Raw genomic sequence first — 10060 nt, forward strand, 5'->3', positions numbered from 1 at the left:
GGCTCCAAAAGAAAGCTGAATTTTCTTTTTCATACCCTTTCTTTTCCTCCCTTTGCTTTTCCAAATGGCCCCATTATCCATTGTTTCTTTATTCCTTTCTTGAAATTGGTAGACTAATTCTTAATCCTTACGCTGTGACATTTAGAAAGAAATGTATATGGCCCGCTTAGTTCAGGGAATAAAATGATATCCTTTTATCTGCACTATCACTATCACTATCTCCCCTCAAGGACAGTCAATGTCAATGACATTCAAAGAGATCGCTTGTTTTTAAGTACAGAATCATCGAGTTTTTTTTACCATTTATTTTCCAGTATTCTCTAATGGAAGCGTGTTCTGTAAGTTGAACGAGCTGCAAAAGTTGACATCACTGACTAAAATAAGGAATTTGATACTCATCCTTTTCAGTCATTAGCAGAGTTTTATATCAAAAACAGTCTCAGTACTTTTGATTATTCTTTACAGAATGGAACAAACTGCTCTCAAAACAATATGACAAACCAACATAAATTGGGATGTTTCTCGATTCTCTTCTGCAATTTCAGAGTTACAAAACCAATCAACTTCACCTGAACTAAGCCAATCTGCAAGCTTTCAGAGGACCTGTTCTTGGTGGGTGTCAATGCAAACCAGAATCCTTGCTGACCTGCTGAAACAAAGTCTCCTGCAATTTGACAACACATGGGAAGAAGGAAAAGGAAATCTCAAGCTTATTTTCTGCGAGCCTTGAGCGCCTTGAGCATCCGACATTGGTCCTTTAATGGAGTTGCTTTGTTTAGGATGATAAACAAGCAAAGTTGCCTTACTGTTCTAAACTGTTCTATAGTTACCCATGTCAGTAAGTTAGCCAATGAAATGGGAGTGGCGAGACTTCAGCTTGGAGAAGCATGGAATAAGTTGTTTTTGTTCTGCAAGTAGTGGGAATTGCTTAAACTAATTGCAGAGATTCGCAGGGGAGATGGTGGAGAAAGGCTTTAATACAAACTTTATCTTTAGGTGATTGAAGAAAAGTAAGAAGACTGACAATAAAATAACGAACAAGGAGATGCTGCTGTGGCTTTAGGTTACGGAGAGGTGTGCTGCATTCTTTCTTCCTCCAAGAGAGGTATCACTCTTTTTGCTTCTTTTCTTATCTCTAATTCACCTTTATGTTTCCATGTCTTCAAACCCAAGTGGGTCTTGAGCTGTAAACCTCATTTTCCCCATTTTCACACTCCCAACTTCTTTCACTTCAATGCTTTCCTTCTGAAACTTTGGCCTCTGTTTCATTTTGTTGTTCCATTTCTTGGTTTACGTGTAGGATAAAGGCATAACTTTTGTTCCGGACTTTGACTTCTTTGTTTTTTCCTTCTATTTGTGCGGATTATTTGGAAGAAGGGAAGGAGAAGGAAAACAAAACAATGGCAGGAGGTGGAACATCTGCACCACCGCCAAAACAGGAGGAGCTGCAGCCACATCCAGTAAGAGATCAGCTACCCAATGTTGCTTATTGCATTACTAGTCCTCCTCCCTGGCGTAAGTTCTTCAAGTTTTCCTTTTCTTTTCCTCATTATTAAGTAAATTGCTGCTCTGAAGAAGAATATTTTGCTTTTTAATGAAGTTTCAACTCTAATGTTTTAACATTCCTCTTCTTGATTTCATATAAACTTAGTTGTTTGAAATTTGAAATGCAGCTGAAGCAATTCTTCTGGGTTTCCAACATTACTTGGTTATGCTGGGAACAACAGTGCTAATTCCCACCTCTCTAGTTCCCCAAATGGGAGGAGGAAATGTAAGCTTACAATTGTAATGGATATTTGAAGTTCTTCTTGTTTCTATTACTCTGTTCATTTTGGTACAAATTTTCATTTCAGGAGGAGAAAGCAAAGATGATACAAACATTACTGTTTGTAGCTGGTTTGAACACACTTCTCCAAACGTTTTTTGGTACTCGTTTACCTGCAGTAATTGGAGGCTCGTATTCATATGTGCCAACGACAATTTCAATTATTTTGGCGGGTCGTTATAGCGACATTGTGAATCCCCAGGAGGTAACTTCATAGATTCATACCATATGCTTAAATTTCACTCTCATGTCCTCAGTTAAGACTCTGACTTATCCAATCCATAATGTGTATCAGAAATTCGAGAGAATTATGCGTGGAATTCAGGGTGCACTTATTGTTGCCTCGACGCTTCAGATCGTCGTCGGTTTTAGCGGCCTTTGGCGAAATGTTGCTAGGTTTTCCTTTTAGCTTGTTGTACTTCTATCAAGCTTTTCTGGTGCAAATCTTCAGTGGCTTTTGACAGAGTGCTCTAAATCCAATGAAGCTTGGTTTTGAAAATCGTTTACGATAGTAATCTTCTTCGACTCGTCTGATTTGTAATCGTCCTTCTGTATACTTGTTCAGGTTCTTGAGTCCACTCTCTACTGTTCCTTTAGTAGCTTTGTCAGGATTTGGGCTATATGAGTTGGGTTTCCCAGTGGTATGTATTTTATAACGCTGAAGGAACTCTAAATTCCCTCCTTTTAGTCTCAATCTTACACACCATCTTCTTATTTGTTTTGTAGCTATCAAAATGTGTGGAGATTGGGCTTCCACAGCTTATCCTGCTAGTAGTGTTCTCACAGGTATCGTCAAATCTTTCAAGCCTCAATTATGTTTGGATCTTATTAAACGCAGTCTAATTGTTTTGCAGTATATACCTCATATGATAAAAGGCGAACGGCACGTATTCGACCGTTTTGCTGTTATATTCTCAGTTGTGATTGTTTGGATATATGCTCATCTACTCACGGTGGGAGGTGCATATAAGAGTGTGGGTCCAAAGACTCAACTAAGCTGTCGTACTGATCGTGCAGGCATTATAGGTGGTTCTTCATGGTAAGACTGAAATCAACTCTCCTATTTCGTGCCATTTTGGAGTGCTTATATAGCTGTCGATATGCATGAAAACATCGCTCGACTGATTCGTGAACTGTTTATAGGATTAGTATTCCATATCCCTTTCAATGGGGTGCACCCACATTTGACGCTGGTGAAGCTTTTGCAATGATGGCTGCTTCATTTGTTGCACTCGTAGAGGTTTTGTTCATTTCTTGGGAGCTTATGAACATATGTTTGTTGGCAACTTCAACATCATTGCTTACTTTGGCATAATGTTTTTTCGGGTTCGACAGTCCACAGGTGCTTTCTTTGCTGTGTCTAGATATGCAAGTGCAACTCCACTCCCGCCGTCTGTTCTTAGCCGGGGTGTCGGTTGGCAGGTAAATAAGTCACTACATACAAGATAAAATGTGCAAAACAATTATGTTATGCAAGTATTTGATAAGTTTGCTTATTGTTATCGTTTCTTCTAATGATCCCAGGGAGTGGCCATCTTGTTTTCTGGTATATTTGGCACAGGAAATGGGTCCTCGGTATCTATGTAAGAACTCTGCAACAACTAAAACTAAGTCATTTCCCTACGTGAAATCCCGCATCGGTTGGAGAGAGGAACGAAACATTCTTTATAAGGGTGTGAAAACCTCTCCCTAGTAAACACGTTTTAAAACCTTGAGGGGAAGCCAAGAAGGAAAAACCCGAAGGGAGACAATATTGACTAGCGGTGGGTTTAGGTCATTACAAATGGTATCATAGCCAGTCACTGGACGGTGTGCCAGCGATGACGCTGGGCCCCCAAAGAGAGAGGTAGATTATGAAATCCCACATCGGTTGGAGAGGGGAACGAAACATTCCTTATAAGGGTGTGAAAACGTCTCCCTAACAGACACATTTTAAAATCTTGAGGGAAAGTCCAAAGAGGACAATATCTGTTAGCAGTGGGCATGAGCTGTTACAAATGGTATCAGAGCCAGACACAAGCGGTGTGCCACCGATGACGCTGGCCCCCAAGGGAGTGAATTGTGAGATCCCACGTGAGTTGGAGAAGGGAACGAAACATTCTTTATAAGGGTGTGCAAATCTCTCCCTAACATACGAATTTTAAAACCTTGAGGGAAAGGCCATAAGGAAAAGTTCAAAAAGGACAATATCTACTAGCGCTAGGCTTGAGCTTGGGTTTAGGCTGTTACATGCTATCTCTTAATTTGGCCTTACAGTGAAAATGCAGGGCTGTTAGCATTAACACGCGTCGGTAGCCGAAGAGTGGTGCAAATATCTGCTGGCTTTATGATCTTCTTTTCCATACTTGGTAAGAGAAGTCCTGGTTCCATTCATCAGTATCATCAATTCAGTTCTATTAAGATGCATTAACAGGATGCCTATGCATATCCAGGAAAATTCGGAGCTATCTTTGCTTCAATCCCTGCCCCGATAATTGCAGCTCTATATTGCTTTTTCTTTGCCTACGTTGGTATGTCTTTTGAAGCTCAAAATTCTCTTCTGTATTCACATCAGAATGGTTAACTTGATCTGGTTTAAATCAATGGTTCAAGAACAGGTTCAGCAGGCCTCAGCTTCCTTCAGTTTTGCAATCTCAACAGTTTCAAGATCAAATTCATATTGGGCTTCTCTATCTTCATGGGACTATCTATTCCTCAGTACTTCAACGAGTACACCGCTGTTAACGGTTACGGTCCGGTACACACAAGAGCGAGATGGGTAGGAACCAGTCTTACCAATTTCACATCAGCATCAATGAAAACCATTTGATTATCAGTCATTTTTGTTATATACTTCACACTCAGTTTTGAACTCGTGTTTCAGTTCAATGACATGATCAACGTGCCTTTCGCATCTGAGCCATTCGTTGCTGGATTTCTGGCACTGTTTCTCGATGTCACACTACACAGCAAGGACAATGCAACAAAAAAGGACAGAGGAATGCATTGGTGGGACAAATTCCGCTCGTTTAAAACCGATACAAGAAGCGAAGAATTCTATTCTCTTCCGTTCAATCTCAACAAATTTTTCCCATCTGTTTGAAGTTCATTGCTGATGAAATGGTTTGCAGTCATCACATCAAGCTGAAGGCTATATGCCTATAATCACTGTGAGATTCACAACATCAGACCTTTTTCACTCTAATTACAGCATGAATGTCGGTGTATGCCTTGTAGTACCTGCAGTTTGATTCTATATTTTTTTCGGAGAAAAAGCATATGAAAGTCCTTTTGTGAGCCTTGCCAATATCTTTTAGCTCAAGCCAACGGTAGTTTCTCTTAGAAACATTTGACTTTTTTTTGTTGTCCTCTTATCTTAATTTTGAAAAGATTTTAATTATGTCATGGCCAGGCCCAAGCCCACTGCTAGCAGATATTGTCCTCTTTGAGTTTTCCCTTTCGGACTTTCCCTCAAGGTTTTTAAAACACGTCTGCTAGGGGGAGATTTCCTTACCCTTATAAAGAATGTTTCGTTCCCTCCCCAACCGATGTGGCATCTCACAATCCACCCATCTTCAGGGCCTAGCGTTCTCACTGACACTCGTTCCTCTCTCTAAGCAATGTGGGATCTCACAATCCACCCTCTTTCAAGGCCCAGCGTCCTTTGGCTCTGATACCATTTGTAACAACCCAAGCTCTTCGCTAACAGATATTGTCCTTTTTGGGCTTTCTCTTTCAGGCTTCCCCCAAAAGTTTTCAAAACGCGTCTGCTAGGTGAAGGTTTACACACCTTTATAAAGAATGTTTTGTTCTCCTCCTCAACCGATGTGGGATCTCACAATCCACCCACCTTCGTGGCCTACGTCCTTGCTGACATTTGTTCCTCTCTCCAATCGATGTGGGATATCACATGTCATGTCTTGCGAGAAAAGAGAGAGAGAGAAGAAAAACAATAAGCGTGCTCCTCTTTTCCGGTTTCCTTCTTCATAACTGCTACAGGATCTAGTTATTAAGTCATTAGGAGCGTTTAGCTCACACGACCATACTATAATAGTTAACTTCTGCAAAGTCTTATGGGCTATATGTACCAAAATATGGCCAAAGCCCACAAATGGACTCATACAGTACAGTTCATGGTGCCTTGAGACATATTTTGTAATCTGAGATGAGTGATGCACATTATTTGCACTTGAAAATGAATCACTTTGGTTAAACTATGCCTAAATTCAAAGAGGAATGCATTGAACCAAATCATTTTGTTAATGATGTGCATTGATATGAGCCTGACAAATATGGGAAGCATAACAGATGCATCTTTCTTTGACATAAACAATCAACCAAGCCTGCCATCAGCAAAAGCACTTGTGTTACATTACAAAGCATATCTCTTGGACTTCAACCCATTAATTATTATAGTGCCAACCACAGCTATTTTTTGAACATTTTGAAGTTAGAAGACAAACACAAATACCTCCTCCAAAAGATGGAGTTGCTAGGCTGATTTTCCCCAATATGCAAATGGACAGAAACCCATTGTCCAATACGGGACATCACTTGAAACATTAAATGGACTGATTCAGAGAGCCCTTTCTTCTATTTGTTAGATCTGTCTGTCCAATCAAATTTGTTGTAACCGTCCAAGCCCACCGCTAGTAGATATTGTCTTCTTTGGACTTTCCCTTCCAGGTTTCTCTAAGGTTTTAAAACACGTTTGCTAGGGACAAATTTCTATACCCTTATTAAGAATGTTTTGTTCTCCTCCCCAACCGACGTGGGATCTCACAGTCCACCCCCTTCAGGGTTTAACGTCCTCACCGGCACTCATTCCCTTTTCCAATTGATGTGAGACCTCTCAATCCACCCTCTTTCGGGGGCCCAGCGTCCTTGCTGGCACATCGCCTCGTGTCCACCCCCTTCAGGACTAAGGCTCCTCGCTGGCACATTGTCCAGTGTCTGGCTCTGATATCATTTGTAAGGGTCCAAGCCCAGATATTGTCCTCTTTAGGTTTTCCCTTACGGGCTTCCCTCAAGGTTTTAAAACACGTCTGCTAGGGAGAAATTTCCACTCTTATAAAAAATGCTTCGTTCTCCTCCCAACCAATGTGGGATCTCACAATCCACCCCCCTTCAAGGCCCAGCGTCCTCGTTGGCACTTGTTCCCCCAATCCACCCTCTTTGGAGCCCAGCGTCCTTGTTGACACATTGCCTCATGTCCACCCTCCTTCAAGACTCAGCCTCCTTGCTGGCACATCGCCCGGTGTCTCGCTCTGATACCATTTGTAACAGCCCAAGCCCACCACTAGTACAAATTGTCTTCTATGGGGTTTCCCTTTCGGGCTTCCCCTCAAGGGTTTAAAACGCGTCTGCTAGGGAGAGGTTTCCATGCCTTTATAAAGAGTGTTTTGTTCTCCTCTCCAACACAAATCTCATATTTGTGAATAACTCAAATTGAGCAGACTTGAAAGAAAGGCCAGTTTCAAAGATGAGTGATGCATGGAAATAGATTGGACCTCTGTATTTTAAAAAGAGATTTGGATGAGAACTTGCTTTCTTTGTGTCAGGAAGTCAGTTGGTAACTTTCATAAGTGGTAGGGCAGTAGGTAACTTAGTAGGAAACAGAGGCACAAAAGGTGGGGCCATTTTCAAGCCTTGGATGTATTGAAGCCTCTCAAATCTCAAGCCCTTGTGGGTATGGCAGGGCATTGTCTTGGAAGGTTGAGCCCGACAATGAAGCCTTGTTTTCTACTGAAAAGGGGTATTAAAAAAAGAGCTAAAAAACAAAGAGATTACCACTAAATTAACCCTCTAATCTCAAACAAAATAAAAAGTGTCTGTCACAGACACGTGATTAGCTTAACATGTTTCTTCCAATTGTCCCTAAAACCAGAGGCAAAAGCTTATGTGATGTGATCAAATCCATGGCTTAGTTGGGTGACAAGGTGACCATTTCTAATTGTATTGTCACTCTCTGATTGCTCAAAAGATCGTGGAGGTGATTTTCTTTGCCCACTCTTAATAATTCAACCATCATTTCCTCTCTTTCTCTCTCATTTCCCTCTGCTATAAACCAATGTAAATGAAGGATTTTTACCATGACTTCTGATATTTGTATGATATGCATAAACTTTGGTGACTAAACATCAACTTAACCTTGTCTTCTAAAGACAATATGAGTGAAAACCGAACGACCAATGATGCCAGAGAAAAGGGTGTAGAAAAAAATGGAATCTGATAAGTGAGATTTCGAGTAAGTGAAACTTTTAAACCATAGCTCACCGCTAGTAGATATTGTCTTTTTTGGGCTTTTCTTTATGGGCTTCCCTTCAAGGTTTTTAAAATGTGTATGCTAGGGAGATGTTTCCACACCTTTATTAAGAATGTTTTGTTCCCCTCTCCAACTGATGTGGGATCACTTTCACTGGAACTCGTTTTCCTTTCCAATCGATGTGGGATCACTTTCACATCTCAATCACCATGATATTGAAAGGCCTTGAGCATTATGGAACATCTTTTATATTCTCTTTTCCTGTTTAAGGGCTTTCAATGGATAAGAATGTGAGGCTGTGGATTGGATAATCATCAGCTCACTACAACTAGCCCTCCATAGCCTTTTCTGATATGGTCAAAGTGTTAATGTTACGTGAGAATAATATCATTGCTATATGATAGATATTCATTGGAATGGACAATCTCAAATGGTCGAATCTCAAGTATGCTCCTATAGTCCCCAAGTTCTTCATTCTAATGATAAAACAAGAAAGAGAACACTAATACGACATAGTAAGTGTTTATTTAGTCCATATACCTTAAAACATAGTCAAAATTAGTTCATATTTTGCACTAAAAGTTAGAGAGTCCACACACCTTACAACTTATTTTAATTTGGTGGCTAAGAACATGATAACAAAGGGCACTTTCTCGAGCATATAACTCAAAGGTTTGACGCAATCATTTGTTAAGGAAAAACATGGATATATGTTTGAAAAGAGTAGTTGTTTATGTTTTTTTTTAATGAAAAGAAGAAGAACTTGATTAAAGAGGTATACTCAAAGTTTGTAATGGCTCCATTATAGAGTGGGGCAAAGCCCTTCTTCCCATTAGTTTAATAAGAGAAGGATTCTCCTTTTAAGGTTAAGGTCTTTTTCTGAAGCAGCTGGAAGCCAAAAAAAGATGCTGCATTACCTAAAAGCTCCCATTATACAAATATATACACATTTCTATACTTATATTCCTCCATTATTCAAGCTTATAAGAGAATAAACCTACTCATCACCATTCACAACTAAATTCTCTCCTTTCTCTCATCAACATTCATTACTCAATTACTCGTACGAATATTTTAATCAATTGAGCTATGTTTAAGTTGTAACCATCTGTCTTTTTTTGTAGCATTGTGCGTTTAAGTGAATTTGAAGGATGTAGAGAAAGCAATCCGCTTTGGCCCGTTACGTATCGTCGTTAGCCTCACGGTTTTAAAACTCGTCTACTATAGAGAGAGTTTAGTCTTACTCCAACTAGTGTCTCGCACCATCTGGTGACTGACTCTAATATCATTGTGAGATCCCACGTTGGTTGTAGAGAAGAATGAAATATTTCTTATAAGGGTGGGAAAATCTCTCCCTAATGGACATGTTTTAAAATCGTGCGGCTGACAACGATACGTAATAGGACAAAACGAATATTTGGTAGCGGTGGATGAATGGTATTAGAATATTGAAGTGACCTTCCTAGAAAAGCAAAGGGAGAAGAACCCCACAACAAAGGGGATGGCCCTTAAAAACACGGATTGTTGTGCTTGGTGGGTATGGCTTTAATTGGCGATTAGAATGTCCAGAAAAGCTTAGAAAAAGACACAAATATGACCAAATTCTGGTGAGAAGCTGAGCTTACAACTTGCTATTATTATTATTGCTGGGTTTGGATTCAAATATCCACTTCAAATATATTCATAGATAGATTAAGAGCCTCTTAGCTGATGTGTTAAAATTAAAATGTAGTACATGGGAGCAATAATTGTACATTAAATATGAGTCAACATTGGGACAAGAAATGGTCTATTCTTTTATTTAATATGAAGATGAAGGTTTTCCAACATGTCACATGCCTTACTCGCATTAATCACACACATGTTTTCTTCATCTTTTTCAAACTATGGGAATTTACGAGACTCAAAGATCTTATTATTCTCGCTTTAAGTAGTCAATTGAGTCGTTTGGGTCGACGATCGAGACAAAAAAAAAAAAAAAAAAAAAAAAA

At 39.8% G+C, this 10060-nt stretch overlaps 1 protein-coding gene across 3 annotated transcripts; it reads left to right on the forward strand.

The window, feature by feature from the left end:
• Positions 1 to 454: 454 nt before the first annotated feature.
• Positions 455 to 5153, forward strand: LOC111483483 (nucleobase-ascorbate transporter 7-like). 3 transcript variants are annotated; one of them, XM_023129726.1, is made up of 15 exons: positions 455 to 1105; positions 1301 to 1515; positions 1674 to 1771; positions 1854 to 2030; positions 2121 to 2221; positions 2391 to 2466; positions 2552 to 2611; positions 2680 to 2864; positions 2969 to 3065; positions 3161 to 3247; positions 3350 to 3408; positions 4082 to 4173; positions 4258 to 4335; positions 4423 to 4583; positions 4689 to 5153. In XM_023129726.1, the coding sequence occupies exons 2-15, from the start codon at positions 1401 to 1403 to the stop codon at positions 4905 to 4907; spliced, it is 1605 nt and encodes a 534-aa protein (XP_022985494.1). In that variant the 5' UTR covers positions 455 to 1105; positions 1301 to 1400; the 3' UTR covers positions 4908 to 5153. The 3 variants fall into 3 exon arrangements, with proteins under 3 accessions (XP_022985494.1, XP_022985503.1, XP_022985511.1); XM_023129735.1 differs by having other exon boundaries at positions 1375 to 1515; XM_023129743.1 differs by having other exon boundaries at positions 1378 to 1515.
• The last annotated feature ends 4907 nt before the right edge of the window (positions 5154 to 10060 follow it).

This window comes from Cucurbita maxima, unplaced genomic scaffold (assembly GCF_002738345.1).
Source record: "Cucurbita maxima cultivar Rimu unplaced genomic scaffold, Cmax_1.0 Cma_Scf00001, whole genome shotgun sequence".
Taxonomy (NCBI): domain Eukaryota; kingdom Viridiplantae; phylum Streptophyta; class Magnoliopsida; order Cucurbitales; family Cucurbitaceae; genus Cucurbita; species Cucurbita maxima.

What these genes read in the sequence shown, in the direction of transcription:
- LOC111483483 (XM_023129726.1), top strand. Translation starts at nt 1,401, where the DNA reads ATGGCAGGAGGTGGAACATCTGCACCACCGCCAAAACAGGAGGAGCTG. An exon ending in CTTTGGCGAAATGTTGCTAG is followed by an intron (nt 2,222 to 2,390) that starts GTTTTCCTTTTA and finishes ATACTTGTTCAG; the next exon opens with GTTCTTGAGTCCACTCTCTA. An exon ending in ATTATAGGTGGTTCTTCATG is followed by an intron (nt 2,865 to 2,968) that starts GTAAGACTGAAA and finishes AACTGTTTATAG; the next exon opens with GATTAGTATTCCATATCCCT.